The 20859-nt window shown below is 49.5% G+C and overlaps 1 protein-coding gene across 8 annotated transcripts in view; it reads right to left on the bottom strand.

Annotated features, from left to right (window-relative positions):
* Positions 1-20123, bottom strand: part of IPPK (inositol-pentakisphosphate 2-kinase) — a 78566-nt gene extending 58443 nt beyond the window's left edge. The window contains exons 1-4 of one of the 8 annotated variants that reach the window (XM_023540222.2): positions 19915-20042; positions 19341-19599; positions 7651-7698; positions 4808-4903 (exon numbers count right to left, since the gene is read on the bottom strand). In XM_023540222.2, coding sequence (XP_023395990.1) covers positions 4808-4903; positions 7651-7698; positions 19341-19406 — 210 coding nt within the window. In that variant the 5' untranslated portion in view covers positions 19407-19599; positions 19915-20042. Of the gene's footprint in view, positions 1-4807; positions 4904-7650; positions 7699-14096; positions 15425-19340; positions 19600-19914 lie in introns of those variants that run through there. The other 7 variants (XM_064291076.1, XM_064291077.1, XM_023540224.2 and 4 more) reach the window with 7 other exon arrangements.
* Positions 20124-20859: the final 736 nt, after the last annotated feature.

The following is a 20859-nucleotide window of genomic DNA, read 5'->3' as shown; positions in this document are numbered from 1 at the left end:
ACAAAACTGGCTCCATGGGTGTCTTTAGGTTTAAGCCCATGTGGGCTGAAGTTTTCTGTTCACTGTTGCAGCTAAAAGCACCTTCCTGGTACACAGGACAGGAGCACAGAGCAGATCCCACCTAGGACTCACTGCCCCCCCTCCCACACACAGGCTCCCCCAAGCAGCACAGAGCAGATCCCACCTGGACCTCACCGCCCCCCCCAACACACACAGGCCCCCCCAGCAGCACAGAGCAGATCCCACCTAGGCCTCACCGCTCCCCCTCCACACAGGCCCCCCCCAGCAGCACAGAGCAGATCCCACCTGGGCCTCACCGCCGCCCCCACACAGGCCCCCCCCCAGCAGCACAGAGCAGATCCCACCTTGGCCTCACCATCCCCCCCACACACACAGGCCCCCCACAGCAGCACAGAGCAGATCCCACCTGGGCCTCACCATCCCCCCCCCACACACAGGCCCCCCCAGCAGTACAGAGCAGATCCCACCTGGGCCTCACCATCCCCCCCCACACAGGCCCCCCCCAGCAGTACAGAGCAGATCCCACCTGGGCCTCACCATCCCCCCCACACACAGGCCCCCCCAGCAGCACAGAGCAGATCCCACCTGGGCCTCACCGCCCCCATCCCCCACACACACAGGTCCCCCCAGCTGCTGCCTGTGGCTGCCTGCATGCCTGGTCCGTCATGGCTGGCCAATGACACCTGCACACCTCTGCCACCACCTGTCCAACCGATCAGTTGGGTTTGTTCCCAGTCTGTTTATAACAGCTTAACTTGTGTTTTATCCTTTACCTAAATACGTTATAAATGGAAAAATGCTAGTATATAAAAACTAACTTGAATGTTTTTGACGTGAAAGATTTTAAAAGGAGAGTTATTTAAAAAATTGTTAGATTAGGAAAGGTGAAACAATAGAAAAGAGGTGGAATTGTAAAAAATTGAAAATTCTCACCTTAGATTGTCTCAAAAGAGTTCAAGTTTTCACTGCACTTAAGGAAACCAAAAGCACAAAGCACACAGGTGGTCAATTATAGATGTTGTGCGTATAAGAAGGATAAAGAACTGCAATCAAAGCCTCCCTCAAAGAAATGACCCACCCAGCAGGTACAAGGCTACAAGGTCCCAGTGACAGGAGTCTCCCCATGGACTGGTCACCTCAGAGCCCATGTGCTGCTGGGAAACAAAGCTGTGCCTGGCACAGAAGCAATGGGTGACACACAGAAATGTGAGGAGGAGGTGACAGAGCCGATCCAGAGCCAACGGTCACTGAGCACCTACCCTGAACATCGGTGCCTGTAACACGGCCCAGCCCAAGTCCACAGCCCACAAGGTCACAACAGGAGAAGTGTATTTCTTCTAAACAACTTTAGACTATTGATTTTATAAACGAGTTATACTTGTGTTTTAAGTCAAAATAAAGTGTTTACAGTACACAACCTTTCTAACGTTTGACTACCTTTATCTCCTGGCTCTTACTCAGACTCAGAAACCAGCCTGAGTCCCGTCATCTCGCTGACAGAGGACAAGAGCACCGAGCACACAGCAACCATCCACTTAAAAAGGACCATAGTTAAAGACCCAGCTTAAGTCAAATAAAAGGCAAAACTGCAGCCTTTCCCTTATGAAAATGTAGCTTTCAGTGGGGACATGGTTGGACTCTCTTCTCCAGTGGTCACCATCCCATCCACTAAGGATGGATATCAGGCAAGCCCTGAAAGCACCCTGGAGCGGGCCACGCAGGTAACGGGCAGGTTGGCAGTGCTTGTAAAAGCCCCTCAAGGAAAATAAGCACCCTCCCTCACACCACCGCCATGCCCAGCAGCACCAAGATCATGGAAGTTCCAATGCAGAGGAAAGGCCTACCTCCTGGGTCTAAACACACGGCAATGAGGCCACCAAAGTGGGGCTAAACTTCTAAAATGATATCAGTGGTCACCTTCCTGCAGTACCTATGGAGCAACAACAGGAGAAAAAAGGCACGATGCGCCCTGCCTCCCCGTAACCAAGCCCTGAGCTCACAGGCCCGCGTGTCTCCTGGTGGAGACGCACCTAGGCCAGCCAGTCTTTGCCTAGAATTCTCATCACAGGGGCTAGTTTTGTCTTGTCCCAGGGCAGACAGTCCCAGAAGACAGAGGACAGAAGTGCTCTTGTGAGGCTCTAGCTCAGGTCGGCTTCCTTCTTCCCTTTGGGAAAAAAGGCCTGCAGTGGTTGAGGAAAAGAGCATTGTTTACAGTTGTTTTTGCCTGGGAAGTGGTCTTTTGTGGGTCCAACTGATAGATTCCAATAACATCTGTCAGGAAGTTGACTCTGAGGGACTCTAAGGTGTGAGCAGCACCGTTTACCTGGAAAATGAACTCTATACCCTGTGTTTCAATCATGCCAGAACCCCAGTCAGAGTCCTCTCAGGAAAAAGCGTCCCTCAAGAAGAAAACAGGCTGTTTCACTTTGGCAGGTGTCTTTAGTCCGGAAAAAGACAAGCCAAGACAGTCTGGTATCCCCTGAATTGCTTGTGCAGGCTCCTCTCATACGCCCTCAGGACACAGTTTAAGGTGTCTTCATTTATTTTGATCTTCTCTGCTCTGAGGACAAATAGAACCAGTATGGAGTCAAAGAACCCACTGCTGAGCCCGTGCTGGTGACACTCCTGATACCACCTCCTTTCCCTCAGAGCAGTCACACTTGCCCTGTTTACCCAACACCTCCTGCCACCAAGTGCCAGCTCACATTGTTCACTGGCTGACCCCTCCTTCCTCTCCAGAGGGAGGGTCTAGGGAGCTCTCTACTGTTACAAGACAGAGAAATGTTCACATATGGCCAATGCAGGCAATGGCCTGGTCTGGGCCTGCATGTGCCAGCAGATGACACCTCTGAGGAGAGTGCCTCTGTTAAAGAGAAAAACTGCCCACTGGGCCCATATACGATCACAGCAGAAGACACCATCTGGGGGTAAGTCCTATGGAAGAACATGGAGTTCATGAGCCCTCCAAGCATCCTCCAGCCTTGCCAGGGTGCCTTGGACAGGGCTGACCGAGGGGAGTGTGTCTCCTGAGCATGTGTATGGCAGGAGAAGGGAAGAAGGTGCCAGGGGGAGAGCTGCAGGACAGCTGGCTGACCCCGGTAACCTGTCCAGAATAAGAAGTCCTCGGCAGGGCTGCTCTGCCGCCCACACAACCCCAGATCAGGCAGATGAGCCTGCCCTGTGCCCACAGAATTGGGGCCAAGCAACGGGAGCAGAACAACACCTCAGAGGGGCTCTCACAGTCACAGAATCTCAGCCTTCTTTCCTTCCTGAACTCCAGCATTTAGATATAAATTGGGTTGCTGAGGATCCCCCAGAGTGTGGAAGCCAGCCTCCATGACAGCCCCCAGTGGTCCCCACCTCATACTTACGCCCCTGTACAGCCCCCTCCCCCATTGCACAGGGCTGACGGCATAGCCAATAGGATGCTGTGGAAATGACAGTCACAGCTTCTGTGGAAGGGGCATCCAAGACACTGTGGCTCCTGCCAGGTTCTCACCCGGCTCACGTGCCATACTGTGAGGACACGGGAAACCAAGGCCTCCGCCAATGGCCTTGCCAGCCAGTCACCTGGAAAGCAGAGCCTTCAGCCTCAGCTGAGCCTTTGGATGGCTATAGCCACAAGTGACATCTAGACAGCACCCTCACAAGTGACCATAAGCCTGAGACCCCCAACTAAGGCACTCCTAAGTTCCCGGCACCCAGAACTACGTGAGGTAGTGCGTGGTGTCATTTAAGCCACTAAGCTTGGAGGCCCCTGCCTTGCGCTGCAGATAATGAGTTCCGGGCCTCACATGGCCCTCATTCTGCTCAGGTTGCGTGCGGCACACCACGGTGGCAAGGCAACAAGGAACTTCCCTCCAGCTGCATCAACATCCACTGACAGCCCATCTCAGCTGTAAGGAGGCCTTCGTTGGAAAATACTTTGCTGCCAGGGCTGTTTAAATATTGTTTCCTGGTAATCCTTAAGTTTCAAAGACACTTTTACTCTAGCTCCTTAGTATTGTTTTTCTCAGGTTCATCTTGAGACACAGCATTTTCCCAGGAGAGGCAATGTTCCCTCTGTTCAAGATGACAACCCATGAATCAGTCTGTTGAGGGTTTGATCTAAGATCAGCAGCCAGGCTGGCAGAAGTAGAGAAGCAGTGGGGACCAAAGCCATCCCCAGGGCAAAGATGGACACCACCTCCTTTGGAGGGAGCCACCTTGGCTTCCTAAGCTGCCTCTCTTCCCTGTATATCCTAATAGTGGCCCTCACCTATAACAGGTGCTCCTCTCAGCTACTGGAAACCTGAAGGAGCCCTCCCATCAGATCGCGACCAGGAGTGAGAGGAGGCTGGAGGCTGAGGGAAGGCCACGAGTCCCACGCGGGCCACTGGTGGGCCCGTCCCACCTCCCACCCAATGTGAAGCCCTCCCTTTTCTCCCCAAGTTGCTCTGAAGGTGTCCACAGAGGCAGGGTCAGGAACTCAGTGCTGCTGATGACGCCACGCCATCTAGACTGTCACTGGAGAGGCCACACCCACAAAACACCCCCGAGGGGCTACGGGACCAGCAAGCTGTGGGGGCTCACAAAGCTTCTCTGAACCTCACATCTCACCCCTAGAAAGTAGAAATAATAACGTCTCCTCTGCCTACCTCACCGTACAGGATGGGAAAAGCCCTTGGAAATTCTATAACTAATGCAAGCGATTTAATCCCAAAGTCCCACAGTGTAATTCAGATGTTGGCATTACTGACATGGAATCTGCCCCGGAATGTAGACTACATAAATAAAAACCACTTACCCCAGAGTGAACATAGTTCTCCCCAAAGAACTGCTTCATGACATTTTTGCTGAAGTCCACTATGTTCTGGAGGTGCTGAAGTATTTCTTCTGAGGCCTGTAAGAGACACACACAGAACACCTCAGCGACTGGACTCTGGGAAGAGCTCCCACAGTGAGCTAACATTTGAGAAAACGACAGTGAATCACCTCTTAACAGGGCTGTGGACGTATGCGGCTGCAGGCCACATTGGCAGCAGTCCTCAGATCCTGGGGAGGGGAGGCTCACCCAGGGCTCATGAGGAACACCTGTGCCTGGGCCCCAGCCTCCCCTTCTGAATCAGAGCCCCCTCCCCACTGCCCCACAGGCCCACATCTGTGCTCTGAGCCAGGTCCCCACATGACCCTGAAAACACCCCAGCTTGAGAACTGCTGCTGCTCCCGCCTGGCCAGGTGTGCAGTGGAGAACCTGTGTGAGCCCTGTCTGTGTCCTTCCTCCCCCACAGGAGAACAGCAAGCAGCTGACAGCAGCCCTGCAGCTACCTCCAAGGCAGCTGACTCTGAAAACCTCTCCCCTCCAAAAGTTACCAGGTACTTTGGTCTGACTTTCTAGCCTTTAAATCTAGAAAAAAATTATTTTCTCCCCAGCCAGAAATTCTTAAAAGGTCAATAAGCTGGTGAGACTTGGGCGAGACAGGAAGTTATCTTGGTGTTACTCAACCTGTTCCAAAGGTGCCCAGGGGTGAGCAGTCCAAAGGGCCACCGTAGTTCTCCCAAGGAGAGAAAGGTTCTACAACAGGTGGCCTCGTGGAGGCCGGATGGACGCGTGAGCCGGCCTCACTCCGGGCCCCTGGGTCTGGAAGCCTGACACACGGCCCACGCACAGTAAAGCCCCAAAGCTGAGCTGGCCCTGGAAAGCTCCCACCCCACTTGCAGCGCCTCCGCATGTGTAAGCGCGCCCACACATCCAGAAGCACCATCTACGCCTGTGGCATGTGCGATGTCATCATATCACAACTAAGCACAACAGAATGCCCTAGAGCATGCCCTGTGGCTCTGCATGGCTGTGGTAGGGGAACTTCTTTCTTATCTACAAAAGAATTAGCACACATGATTGCCCACTGATAACGCAGCTGGTGTCTCAATGTGCTGGTAAATAACAAATACAAGCAAATGACTGCCTTGGAAGACATTGCCTGCAGTAAATTTAAATAGAAAAAATGAGGGAGGCATCCACAGAATGCTGAACCTTCAACTGAGCCGAGGCTGGTTTGGGTTGGGTTAGGAATTGCTGTCACTGAGTCGGGGGACACAGGGAAGAGAGTGGCTGGAGGCAGCCACCACACACTTCTGGTTTTCACGCTGATGTGTTTCCACAGAAACAGAACAACTCTCGGCACATTTTACTGCAGAGGCCGAGGCAGAGAAATGAAGCCTCTCCTGGGAGCACCCCAGCGAGCTGGGGTTCTCAGCCAGGAAGCTGCACCCGATCCTACTGTGAGCGCGGACACTGCGGATTCGCACAATCTGCCATGGCAGCCGCCACCTCCTGCCCTCGTTCTTCTAGCCAGAGTATCCATCCATGCAGTGTCTTTCTCTAGACTGACCACTGTGCCCAGTTCCTCCACTGCAGTCCCTACTAGATGGAACACTCCGCTCTCTCCCAGAGTCCCCTACTTCTCTTTCTACGACACAAATCCCTGGGCTGTGCCTGTCACTTCCAAGGGGTCAGCTGCCATCTTCACAAACCAACTGCTCCGCCCTAACATCCCCTCTCCCTCTCCGGCCTCCAGTCCTTCACACACATCAGACTGGGTGTCTCACCACTAAGTCAAATTATTCATTTTCTCTACACCACTCATCGTAAGCCCAATTTGCACTCTATCCCGTAACTATCACCTCTCAAGCAAGACGCACCCAGCCACACCCACAGTGTTGCAATGCACTGTTCACAGGTGTGGCTAGCATCTCCTGCTTTTGCTCTGGTTTTTGAGATAAGAAAATGGGCTTTGGGGTCAACCCTACCTGGCCTCAAATGCCTGCTCGGCCATAAATGAAGAACAATCCAGGGCAAGTTTCGTGGCCTCTCAGAGCCTCATTTTTGTTCAACTGTACAGTGAAGAAATCCTGACCTCCCTCACAGATCAAGCAAATGAAGGGCTCAGCTCAGTGCCCTGGGCATAGCAGTACATCTAACACATGGTATCTATCACTGTTACAACTGAGACACAGACACAAACACAACAGCAACACGCTGGGTGGGATGACTAGTCTCTAGCCATGCCACATTGCAGGGCAGAGGAGAGACAGACCACTGCGAAGCCACGGCAGAGAAAGTCAGTTAAGACAGCTTGCTAAACAATAGCAGCAGCTTTCTGAAGATGGTCCACGGCACTTTGCTTGGGTTACTCAGCTAATAAGAAACCTAATAATCCATTAGATTGATCTCACCTATTGTGACTTACAGTACAGGTTGTCTACCACACCTTTATAGGCTTTATCTTCATAGATACAGTTCCATAGGTGGGGAAAACTGAGGCAGCAGGGGGACATCACCACAGCAACACTGAGGCCCAACCCTGGGAATCCAGACCACTAGGCCAGGCCCTGAGCAAGCCCTGCACGCTGAAGCAGGATGGCTCTTCCCAGCTCAGCACTGCAGACACCTCACTGGTGGCCATGCCACTCTCCAAGCCAAGGGGTCCAAGCCCTGGAGTGGGCATTTCAAATAAAAAATGGCAGACACATCACCTCTGTCATACTTAAGTTTTTATAACTAGCATTAATACTTATGCATCAGAAACAAAACCAAAGTTATTCTTAAATAATTTTTTAATGACTGGGCGTCAATGCCCCCGATCTTACCTTATTCCTATTTGGATGAAACTTCAGAAAACGCAGTACCACACAACGCTATTGGAAAATAAAACAAAGTCTGATTAGTACTCTGCCCAGAGCCTGGGGCGGTTGACAGTGGCTCTGGAGATGACATGGCGGCCCGGTGGCCAGGGCCCAGGCCTCCATGGGTGAAGCACATGAGCGCCCAAAGCAAGGAAGCTGGGAAGCCCCAGGACAGCACTGATTTCGCGGAACAGCCGCTGGCCAGCCATCCACCAAGGTAAGGTACAGCCCTTGGTCACATGCTGGCAAGAGCCAGGAGAAAGGACATGCCCTCTGACCCGCTGGTCCACTGCCAGGAAATACAAAGAAGGATGAGCAACTGCGTATAAAAGCACTGCTTACAGTTCCAAATGAAATAGAGACAGCTACCGTCCAACAAGAGTAGGAATGGCTAAATATGCTGTGATCCCTACAGATCTTCCTTGTGTTATTTTAAACGACCTTCTGCAGTCATTTAACAGAAGATAACGAAGACCTGTATTACTGCTGCAATCATCGCAAGCTGCCAAATGAAGAAAGGTTACAGAAGAGGGTTTATAGCACAAATCCATTTTTGAAAAAAAATCATATTTATGTATGCATACATACATATGTATATAACCAAAACCAAAAAATATACATACATATATATTCTACTAACCTCTGGTGGTTACCTCTCAGGCAGGAGGGCATGGGGACTGGGAAGGCCTGAGAAAAGCTTCGTGGGGGCTGGTGATGTTCTGTTTCTTGATCCCGATAACAGGATATACTTTGTGATGATCAAACAAGCTATACACTTACGATCTAAGCATTTTTCTGTAGGTATGTTCTCTTCAATTGTAAAAGTTTTTACAGTAAAAATGTAAAAATGAAGTATGTATATGATCTGTTTGTATTGAAAAAAGTCTGAAAGGACATTCAACACAATTTTAACAGTGTCTCCAGGTAACAAGAATTGGGATTTTTTATTTCTGCTTGTTTAAATTTTCCAACTTGTTTTCACAATGTTCATGTAATATGCACTATGAGAAAATGTAAAAAAGCGACTGTTTAAACACGCACAGTCTGTGTGACAGCCATTCCCCTGAGGAAGTAATCCAGAGGTCCTGTGAACGCAAGGAAGAAGGAAGATGAACTCTGACTCATGGCTTCGAACACTGCAGTCAAGCAACTCTGGAGCCAAGTGACTAAAGCCATTTAACAGCTGGAGATGGAGGCAGTTCCAGGCAGAAGTGAGGCAGGGAAGGCAGGTGTGCTCAGAGAGAAGCAGCCAACAGGTGTGAGGAGGGCACAGGGCCAAGAAAACTGGCAGGGCTGGGAGGGCCACTGCAGAAATGGATTGTGGGAAGACCTATGCCATGGGAAGGGCACCCACTCTCCTGCCCACCCACACAGCACAGCTCAGAGGCAGGGGCTGCAGACTTGGCCAACCACCACAGAGCCAACACCTGGGCAAAGGGGCAGGCGGAGGGCAGATCAGGGTTGAAGGTGGCTTAGAAAACACAGCTTTCTGAACCAAAAAATGCCTAAGAAGCAACAAAAGCCCTTATGGAGACCAAATCCCCTTTGGCTAAGGTGAGGCCCCCCAGCCCTGGCAGCCTGGCCCTATCTCCCCACTTCCAGCCCCACACAAGCCCCTCTGGGGACTCCCCTGCCTCCTTGGCACCAGGGCCCAGGCCCCATTCAGAGACACTGGATGCTACACGTAAGACCCAGTCATCCCGGTTCGGGGAGGTAAATGCCTTGCCCAGGACCTCCAGCCCCCTTTTACTGAGCTCTAGTTCCCAGGTAGAGCTACACACCTGGTTCACAGCTAATCTGCTAAGAGCTGTAACATCCCTGAATCCAAGCCTAGACTCAGGGAAGCCAAGGTCAATGGCATGCATGCTGGTACTGTCCCTTCCCAAGTCCAAGGCAGACATTAAAATTTGATTATGGCAATTCACCAAGCATCATTTCAGCAAAACTATAATTCCACCAAAACGCGAGGAAAAATAGGCATCGATATGCAGAAATCCTAATTCTAGACAAACTTCCAGAAACTCAGCGACCCTAAAGGTGGGCTTACCCTGCCATGGGTCTGCTGTGGCCACCAGTCCCTCACCCAGTGAGCTCAGTCACCTGTCAGGAATCACATGTGGAGTTACGGTATCCAGAGGACAGTGACAGCTCTCTCAATTTACCAGGTAACTACTTAATAAGCTGCACATCAACCTCCTCCTTCTCCCACGTGCTAGACGTTTGAAGCCTGGCATTCCTGAAGGGCAAGACACAGGAGCAGTCTCCTCGCGGGGGATTCCCCCACGTTAGCATCAGAGAAAGGAGTTCAGTGGGCCCGCAGACAAAAACACAAACTATAGGAATACAGGAATTCTCTTACCTGACATCGTTCACCCATTAAATACAGACTCAGATTTCCAAAGCTCTGAGCCACTCTGTGCCTATTAAAAGCAAGAAAAGCTAGTCTTTTCAGTTCACTTTCTATTGGAAATTTTAGGTTTCCTTGGTACTATTACACATACACACACAATCAGCTTCAAGTATAAGTTAATTCATAAAGCCATTATCTGACCTATGAAAAAGAAAATAAAGAAAAACCATACTGTACAGGGAACTATACAAAGAAAAACCCTAGCTGGTCTCAAGAGAAAAAGACATCAGAGCCTTGTGCCTTCAGGGGTTATGATCTATCTCTTGCTCACTCACCAATAAAAAATCATAACATCACTATTCCCACCAGCACTGATAACTATTACTACTAATAATTACTACTATTATATTACAATGGAAACCCTGGTGGCATAGTAGTTAAGAGTTCGGCTGCTAACCAAGAGGTCGGCAGTTCGAATCCACCAGTTGCTCTTTGGAAACCCTGTGGGGCAGCTCTGTCCTGTCCTGTAGGGTAGCTATGAGTCACAATCGACTCGACGGCAACGGGCTTGGGGTTTCTTTGGTATTATATTACAACAGCTAGAGTGTACTGGGTACCCCTGGTGTGTCAAGCTCTGGGCTATGTTTTGAAATAGAGCATCTCCACACATCACACCCTGCGAGGCAGGCAACTCTGGTCCTGCTTTACAGAGTGAGGATCATGAAGGTCCAGGACGGGTGGACCAGGTTTCTGAAAGCATCCACATCCTGCTCATGGGATGCAGAGAAGCCCTGCCCCAAAGGCCAATTTTCGTCACGGAAGCTGCCCTCTGCCTTAGAGGTGCCAGCCCCCTTGCCCACTGCCAAGACGTCAGCTGGGACCGGGGAGCTCTGTCGGAGAGCTGCTTGTGGCAAAGGGTACAGAGACCCACCGCTCTCCCTGGCCCAGCACTGCTGACATCCCCTCCCTAAACCCCTTCCCTTCTCTCCTTCAACCCTCTTCTTGTTTCTAAAAACAAATTGCTTTCTTCTCCTCCCCACCAGGAAACCAAAACCAAGACCAATCAGGAAGTTCTAAATTTCTGATATGTCCATTTCAAAGAAAATCATGCTTTTTCACTGACTGCCTTTATTATTCAAAAGCTGTCACCAGAAAAAGTGACCCATCCTCTCTCACGTGGGGATTGCAATATAAGCCTGAAAGACCAATCTGAATCAAGCCAAAGTGCATGTTTCATACCCATCCCACAGCGAAAGGAAGAGCACGCAGTATGGGCACCTGTTTCATCTGGTCAATGATGACCCCCGCTCATGAGTCCCCTGCAGAGAGAGGTGTGCAACAGGACCCAGGTGGTATATGGTAGCAGAGAACTGCCAATGCAGCATGCAGGGAGGGGCTGTCTCCCAGGAAAAAAAGAGCTACATTGTTATCAGCCCCATTAAGGGCAGCCCCTCGGTCAGCACCCCCAACAGCACCAGGATTCCCACAGAGTTCACACAAGGGGCCAGTCAGGCACTTATGCTTAACCTGGAAAGCTCCAGGACTCATGGTAGCTGATGTTTTTAACTAATTTTGAAGGAAATGATTCTTTTCCCTTTTAAACCGAATATATGAAACAAGATATTCAAATTTTACCATTTTCTAGGCTAAAATATTAAAATACTGAAGAGAAAAGGGTAAGACCAAGAAGGGAGGTGTTGAACAAACGTTTCTGTAACAGTCCACAGGCTGAAGCAAAAGTCTGCGCTTCTTACCAAGAGCATGATATACAATCAAAGCCTAAGCCACCTTTCATGTCCTTACAACACAGAAGCATGGGATGCTCACCCACAGCTTGGAAAATGATATGAGGATTTAATGATTTTAACAAGCCGTAAAAGCTAATAAACAGAAGGACAAGAGGAACAATCTACATAAATGCAAGCACACAAATCAATATTAAGTAACCTTAAAATGTGAAAGAAGTTGAGGGATACAATTTGTTACTTAAAAAAGTAGCAAAAGCTGCTCCTGCAGTAAACAAGCAGTGCTTGGGGAGGATGAGAACAGGGTAGAACAGTCCCAGCAGGAGTGTGATGTGGCACCCACATCTGGAAAGCAGTCTGGCAATGCATGCCAAGGGAGCCTGAAAGATGTGCCCTTTGAGTCACCCCAGAGAAGCAGCCAAAGTTGTCAGAAATAAGAATGAAGATTTATATACCAAGAGACTCAGCAAAGCACAGTTCATAAAGGCTTTAAAACTGCAACAATGGGAATGTTCAACAATACAGGAACAGGAGACCCTGGCAGCCTACCAACGAACACTAAGCAGCCTTAAAGACGGACCTGAAGGATGTTCTCCACAGCTATGCTGTAAAGGTTAAGTAAAACAGTTGCAAACGAAAACAAACACATTGTATTCCTAAGTATCCAATAAAAGCATATACAGTCAACTGCCGCCTAACATGCATCAGGACAACGTCCGGCCACATATACACCCATGGTACCAAAAGGTTATGCTAGAGTTCAAAAATCCTGATCGGAGAACAGGACACAGCAGACATAACCGGATGTAGCCAAAGCAACGGCTTCCCACACATAATCGTGTATCTCATACCTCTTATATACAAAGCGATTGTGCTACCAGGTGTATAATGGTACGGTATGTATATAACCTATAATATGTATGCCTTGATAGTCATAATAAATGTCTAACCCCCCAAAAAACCAAACCCATTGCCAACAAGTCAATTCCGGCTCATTGCGATCCTACAGGACAGAGCAGAACTGCCCCATAGGATTTCCAAGGAGTGGCTGGTGGAATCCAACTGCCAACCTTTTGGTTAGCAGCCACACACGATGTTACTGCCTTATGTATGTACTGTACTCTACTTTCTATCATTATTTTAACATGAACTTTTCCTACTTACAAATAGTTTACCGTATAACAGTTGGCTCGACTGGTAGGCAGCAGCATCCAATCTCATGTTCGCTCAACATTCAAATCACATAACATCCTATTTCACAGAACGTACCACGGACAGGAAGCGAGAATGACTATAATTCGAAAGATTGGAGGGAAGTGCAGCAAAGTGGTAACAAAAGGAGAGGATCTTCTGAGTGGGGCTGAGTGGGGTTACAGCTACCTAGAGTGTTCAATAAAGACCAGGAGGAAAGTGTTGTCCTGATGCCCACGGGGCACTCACACTTTCGGGGGCGGGGGGCGGTGTGTGTGGAGACATGAAACCAGTTGTCTCAGGGTAAGGGCTTCCCTGTTGAAAGAGATGGGGACTGGGGTCAGCTCTTCCATCAGGGGAAGTTTAAAGGAGGCCCAGGAGAAGAAGGCTCCAAGGACAATGACATCAAGCAACTTTCAAGGAAACTAACAAGTACTCAGCCCCACTTCTTCTCAAAATATGAAGATAATTCACAAGCCGGAGCAGTAGGAAGAACACTTCTGTGAGGCCAGAGAAGAGAACTACTCAAATGTCACCTTCTCCAGGAGGCTACCTCTTCTTGCTAACACTCTCCCACCAGGGCCCTGGCCCCACTCGGCTAACATTCAATATGAAGAGGACTTCCCGGCAGTCACATCTCTCAGAAAACAGAGGAAAAAAACTGGGAAAGCTGCTCTTCTGACTTAACTCTGGCCAAAGAGGAAGAAGGGGTTGGCAGTGGGGCAGTGGGAAAGGCGACCATGTCATCGTGGAAGACGTAAAGGATAGGAATGACGGGCTCAGAGTGACAAGCACTCTCCTCACACATCAGGGAGGCAGGTCCTAGAGTTCTGGCTGAAGGACAGGTACAAGCTCACGCTGACATTAAAAGGGGATGTGGTTTGGAAATAAAGCCCAACCACGCAACTGCAAATAATCCCAGAAATAAACAGGTTTTACACGCAAAGCTCTCTGATGAGCTTAGATTTTAAAAGAAAGGTGGGCATCACCAAGAAAGAAATCACATGAGCAGTATCGACCTGTCAGAATATCAACGTTCCTGCTCATAGGTGATGTTGAGTCAGTTCCTAATCATAGCAACCCTACGTACAACAGAATAAAACATTGCCCAGTCCAGCACCAACCTCATAATCGTTATGCTTCCGCCCATTGTTGCAGCCACTGTGTCAATCCACCTCATTGAGGGTCTTCCTCTTTTCCGCTGACCCTGTACTTTGCCAAGCATGATGTCCTTCCCCAGGGACTGATCCCTCCTGATAACATGTCCAAAGTATGTGAGACCAAGTCTCGCCATCCTTGCTTCCAATGGCTGTACTTCTTCCAAGACAGATTTGTTTGTTCTTCTGGCAGTCCATGGTATATTCAATACACTTCACCAACACCATAATTCAAAGGCACCAATTCTTCTTTGGTCTTCCTTATTCGTTGTCTAGCTTTCACATGCATGTAAGGAGATTGAAAACACTGTGGCTTGGGTCAGGAACACCTTAGTCCTCAAAATCTTTGCTTTTCAACACTTTAAAGAGCTCTTTTGCAGCAGATTTGCTCAATGCAATACATCGTTTGATCTCTTGACTGCTGCTTCCATTGGTGTTGATTATGGATCCAAGTAAAAAGAAATCCTTAGCAACTTCAGTCTTTGTTGTTTATCATGATGTTGTTTACTGGTCCAGTTGTGAGTGAGGATTTTTGTGTTCTTTATGTTGAGGTATAACCCATACTGAAGGCTGCAGTCTTTGATCTCCAGCAGTAACTGTTTCAAGTCCTCTTCACTTTCAGCAAGCAAGGTTGCGTCATCTGCATATTATAGGTTACGAAGTCCTCCTCCAACCCTAATGCCCCATTCTTCTTCATATAATCCAGCTTCTTGGGTTATCTGCTCAGCATACAGATTGAATAAGTACGGTGAAAGGATACAACCCTGACACACACCCTTCCTCACTTTAAACCACGCAGTATCCCCTTCTTTTGTCTGAACGGCTGCCTCTTAGTCTAAGTGCAGGTTCCTCATGAGCACAATTAAACGTTCTGGAATTCCCATTCTTCACAATGTTATCTATAATTTATTATGATCCATATAGTTGAATGCTTTTGCATAGTCAATCAAACACAGGTAAACATCTTTCTGGTATCCTCTGCTTTCAGCCAGGATTCATCTGACATCAGCAATGATATCTCTCATTCCACGTTCTCTTCTGAATTCGGCTTGAATTTCTGGCAGTTTCCTGTCAACGTACTGCCACAACTGCTTTTGAATGATCTTCAGCAAAATTTTACTCGTGCGTGATATTAACGATATCGTTTGACAGTTTCCGCATTCTGTTGGGTCACCTTTCTTTGGAATGGGTATGAACATGGATCTCTTCCAGTCAGCTGGCCAGGAAGCTGTCCTCCAAATTTGTTGGCATAGATGAGTGAGCACTCACAGCACTGCAGCCATCTGTTGAAACATCTCAATTGATATTCCATCAAAAAAAAAAAAAAAAAAACTCAACTATAGAATAAGGCTCAAAATGCTAGAGGCAACAAAAAGTTATGACTTTCAATGACGTTCAGGCAAAAATGAAAGAAGTGGGTGGCCCAGAGCTTGGGAATACATCATAAAAATATACAGTTAGAAAATACAAACCACTCCTATTTTGCTTCCAACACCTCCAATAAAAAGCATGATCTACAAACCAGAAATTCTAAAGCCCAAGATGAAAAAAGAGATAGTAAGATAGCATACGACTGCTTGAACTTCAAATCTTTAAGGCTCAGACAAAATGTTTCCCAGGACACCGTAATAATTTGCAAAAAGATCTGAAGCACTGGTCAAAATCTTAGAAAGGTCATAAAGCCCGAAAGACTGAAAATGAGCAGTCTCATTCATGTCTTTAATAAATGTCAGTTATATGACAAAGTCTGCCATATTACCTCTGTCAGTAAGAAAGATGTCAAACCTTAGTATGACAGGAGTGAGCGATGGTTTGTCCAGTGTGTCAAAAGCCCAAGTGCAGCCTGGGATGCCTTGCTCGGTACCAGATGTAGGACAACTTGCCTAGGCCTGCCCTGAGTGCCCAGCTCACATCCCTGAAAGCAAGTAACACAGGTCTGGAAGAGACACGTAAGAGATCAAACGACAAACCAGATTGAAAGTGATCTTTACAGGCTAGGAAATGAGCCAAAACTAATAAAAAGGTGAAGAAGGGTAAGTGTGAATGTAAGCACAGTGACATCCACACAGGAGAGGAGAAGTCCAGCCTGGCCTGACAGAAGCTTCTGGCTACCACAAGCTCAGCTTGGGCAAAAGTCCAGTGTGGCAGCTAAAAAAAAACGCAAGTCCTTCAGGTTGCCGTAAGGAAAGTATGTTGCCTAGATGGAAAACGCACTTGCCCTAGACCCCCCACGGGATTAATGCCTGCGATTCCAGGCACCCATTGGGATGGTGCCTCAGCTGGTGAGAGCGTGGGAAGTACATCAGAGACTATGCTCAACGGCTGGGGCTGCTGGGCCCGAGGCTGAGAACGCCAGAAGCAATAGGAGCGCTGTGTGCGGGAAAGAGTTAAACTGCACAGCCATGCCCAAAGGGTGCTGCGTAACAAACGGGTCAATGGCAACCAAAGACAGCCCAGATGACAGGCAAACTTGCAATACAAGGTGAAGGAGCAGTGCACAGCTGATGAGTCTGCCAGAAATGCTGGTAAAAACTCCAAGCTCGCTCTTAGAACTGGGTTCTCTGGGCTGGTCTGCAGTCAACGTGGGCTCCCTCTCACTGCCCACCCCTATGCTACCCTACCACGCTGTGCACTTCCTGTGGCGTGTACTTCTCACACCTCCAGCCCATTTTCCACAGGCCCAGATCCCCATGAAGCCTTCCCAAACCCACTGGCATGGAAGGCTGTCTCCCTCCCTTATCCCATGTTTATACGCCTCAAGACAAGGACCATGGTGTTTCTTCTAGCAGAGATAACTGTGCTACAGCATATCTTCCCAATGAGACTCTTGGCTCCTGGGGGACAGGGCCTCAAGGCTGAGGACGGAGGGGAGCTGCTGCCTGAAGACCAACAGTCCGAATGCATGTGTGTAGTGTTCTTGTGCTGGAAAGGAGGGAGGCCAAGCAAAGCACCTTTTTAAGGACCTTTCAATTCTTAGTAGATGATGCCCCTCAGAGAAAGCAACCCTCTCCCTACCTGGAAGAAACTTGGCTGAAGGTCTTCCTACTACCTTGGAATCAATGAGGTGGGATCTGAGGAGTATTATGAAGCAGCTGTATTCCATAAATGGCACTACTGAAAGTATAAAATAGGGAGCCCTGAATGCAAGGCGGCCCAGACTCAGCTCTTGAGTGAGGACAGGGCTGTGCGTGTAGTGAGCTACCTGGCTTGCAGCACCCACAGGAGAGGAATTCTCGTAAACCTCTCTGCTTCTGGCTGCTCACATTCAAGGGGCACGATTCAACTTTCTTACATCAGGTACTGGGCACAGTCTGTGCCTGAACTTAATGCCTTTACTTAGTGGGAAACGCTTCCTTATGAGGCTACCAGTGATATAATATTCAAGCTCAAATGATGAACCAACATCAACAGCCATGAAAGAAGAGCATAATAAATAAAATTTAGATTTGAAAGAAAAAAATGAATAATACTAAGTCCATGATAGCCTACCTACTATACGTAAGTTTCAAAAAAAAATGGAAATTACCCCCCACCCCCCAAAATTGAAGCCGTGTAACACGGAAAGTGGCTGGGCTGTCCTGGAGATGCCTGCACAGAGGGCAGGTTGGACACACTCACCAAGGACAGGAGGAGGGATCCCGGTGCCAGGTGTGGCTGCCTTTACTTTTCCAATCCTGGGTGTCTTTTTAATCTGAGTCTGGAACTTTCTCCATTATCTGTAACTACTATTGAAACTTAGTACATTAAAAAAAAAAAAAAAAAAACCATTGTCATTGCGTCTATTCCTACTCATAGTGACCCTATAGCATAGAGAAGAACTGCCCCATAGGGTTTCCAAGGAGCAGCTGGTGGATTCGAACTGTCGACCTTTTGGTTAGCAGCCAAATGCTTAACCACTGTGCCAGCTGGGCCCCACTTAGACCCTCCGCTTAAAAGAAGCCTTAGTTTTACAGAAAATACAGAGATACCCCAACCAATCTTATTAAGAAAGCTGAAGATGAGTGTTTGTTCTGTGAAAGGACTCTGGAATCACTATAGGAACCTGACCACAAAAGGGGCTCGTACTGGAATAGCCCTTACTTTACTTGACCTTGAAAAACAAGAGGACCCAGCAGACTATATAGACAAGGACAACTTTGGGTTAATCCATGTTCATTACTAATTCCACTAAAGATCTTGAGCAAAGCATGTACTTCCAGTTCTTTAATTTCCCAACTGTGCTAAGGAATGCCAAAATGCAAACGCAGAACCCAAGGGGCCGCCTGAGAAATAGCAGCTTATACTTCAGCCTACCTAACACCACCAGCACAATCACAACACAGGCCAGGCAGGACAAGAGGGGAAAGTGCAATTCAGTACCCGCCCCCTCTCTTACAAACTATTTGCCTGCGTCAGGGCTCTTCTCCAAGCTCTGTTTTCTTCATTGGTCCAAGGCGGATAATAGTTCTCACTCACTAGGTCTTAACTTGTCAGCTCCATGCTCAACTAATCTTTCCAGCCATTCCACCAAGAAGGTTCCATCATTAGTCCTATTTTACAAATGCAGAAATGGCACTGGATTCCAACCAGTTCTGTTGTTGTTAATTGCCGTCCAATCGATTCCAATTCAGGGTGAAATTGACCTCATCTGTGCAGCAGGTCCATTGGGTTTTCAAGGCTGTGACCTTTCAGAAGCAGATCGCCAGGCCTGTCTTCTGAGGAGCCTCTGGGAGGGTTCCAGCCGCCAACCTTTCGGTTAGTAGTAGAATAACTTAATCGTTTGCACCACCCAAGAACTTCTCCACCTAGCCGTACATACCATACCAATTGCTGTCCAGTAGATTCCAACTCATAGCAACCCTGTAAGAGATTAGAACTGTCCCATAAGGTTTGACTCTAAATCACTTGCTCTTAACTGCTATGTGACACCTATTCCCCTCCCTCAGCCAGCCGCCTTTCTGCATGGTTCTATCAGAGCAAGCCATGTCAAAAATATCTGGCCTCTCACACAAACCCCTAAGATTCTCTTCCTCAATTCATCTCCTTGGGAGTTCTTAATTGCTAAAGTCAGGGGATGCAGTTTCTGAGGCTCTTGCCCAGGTCAAATTAAGAAAGGGTAGAAGATCGGCTCAATTTGAAGGTTTCAGAAGATTCTGGAGGAGAACCTGTGGGCAATGCTTCATTATTATCATTATTAAGCAACAGCAAGTACAGCAATCCCGAGTGTCTTACCAGCCTGATCCCCCTCGGTGCTGGGGCGGAAACAACAGCCCGAGTACTTGGGTTCTCCGCCACCATCTCCCCCAGCTCTCCATCCCGGCTCAGCCTCTCCCCAGTGCAGCTCCGCAGTCCGGCTAGTCCGGCTGGCCCGGCCCGAGGCGACACCCCGTGAGGCCGCGCGCTGCACCGACAGGGCGGGAGGCTCGGAGTGGGGGTGCAGCGGGGCCGCGACAACGACTGGGGAGTGATGTTGGGAGGGCGCACAACCAACCTAGAGAGGACGGGAGTGATGATGGGAGACGCAGAACCGACCCAGGAGAGGTGATACTGGGGAAACGCGGAACTGACCGGGGTGGGGGGAAGGGATTACACTGGACGAGGGACAGGTCCGGGCGTGGGGTGGGGGCGGGGGTGATGCCGGAGGGACGCGGAACCCAACCCTGGCGGGGAGGGGTTACTGAGAGGACGCGGAACTGACCCTGGGGAGCTACTGAGTGGACGAGAGTCCGGCCGGCAAGGAGCCCCGCGGACCCGGGGCCGTCCGGGTGAGGGACCCCAGAACCGCGCTGACCGTTGGCAGTCTCACCTGAGCGTGGGCCACTACCAGGCTCTTGTTGCCTTCGCCGTGGTACACCCATTCATTCTCGTCCATCTTCCCCTCGTCCATTCCCCAGCGCGGCCCTAGCGCCTCGCGGGCTCAGGACGCGGGGACGCGAGCTTGCGGCCGCCAGGTCTCGCTCGGCAGTAGCCGCTGAGCTCGTGGGAGGAGCGCCTGTCAGCTGCCGCCTCCGCTTGACCCGACGGCCTCGACTCGCAGTCTCCGGACGCCGGAAGCCACGCCCCCGGGCGGCTGCCATGGCCGGGCAGGGCAACTTCCGGGTTTGCGCCCACCTCCCCTATATTAACAACTCCAGCGGAAGGATCGGCCGGCCATCTTAGGTGCTGGCATAGTGACTTACTTCCGGAGCGCGGTCTTGGGAACTGGAAAGGAAGCTTCTGGCCTGGGCGCCGGATGTGAGGGAGACGGGAGGAGCTGGTGGCTGCTGCAATCTCGGACTATCCGTGCCGGGCCGGAACAGGCAGGGCGGGACTGGTCTGGGGGGTGTTCGTGCTGGCTGGAGGTCCCTGGAGACTCGTGACCGCTCAATCGTGTGACCTTACCAAAGCACTTGGCATCTCTGAGCCTCGGCTTTCTTATCCGTAGAACGTAGATAAAACACTCACGGGTTATTAATATCACCGTTTGCAGGCTCTACGCTGAGTACATTACCTGACGCAGAATCATCTCGGTTATCCTGTGATGAGAAAGAGAAAATATTGTCATCCGCATTTTACAAATGAGGAAACCGGCTCAGAGGGGTAAATGGGCTCCTAAGTGGCACAGCTAGGATTCAAACCTCTGCCAGACTACAGAGCCCGTGGTTTTGCGGGTGCAGCAGGCGTCACTGACCTTTAGGACGCACTTGGCGCACAAGACTATGGGTTCGAATCCTGTCTCTGCTGCTTAATGGCAGTGAGGCATAGGGCAGAA

This window comes from Loxodonta africana, chromosome 9 (assembly GCF_030014295.1).
Source record: "Loxodonta africana isolate mLoxAfr1 chromosome 9, mLoxAfr1.hap2, whole genome shotgun sequence".
Classification (NCBI taxonomy): Eukaryota; Metazoa; Chordata; class Mammalia; order Proboscidea; family Elephantidae; genus Loxodonta; species Loxodonta africana.
This window is presented reverse-complemented; position numbering and strand designations above follow the sequence as displayed.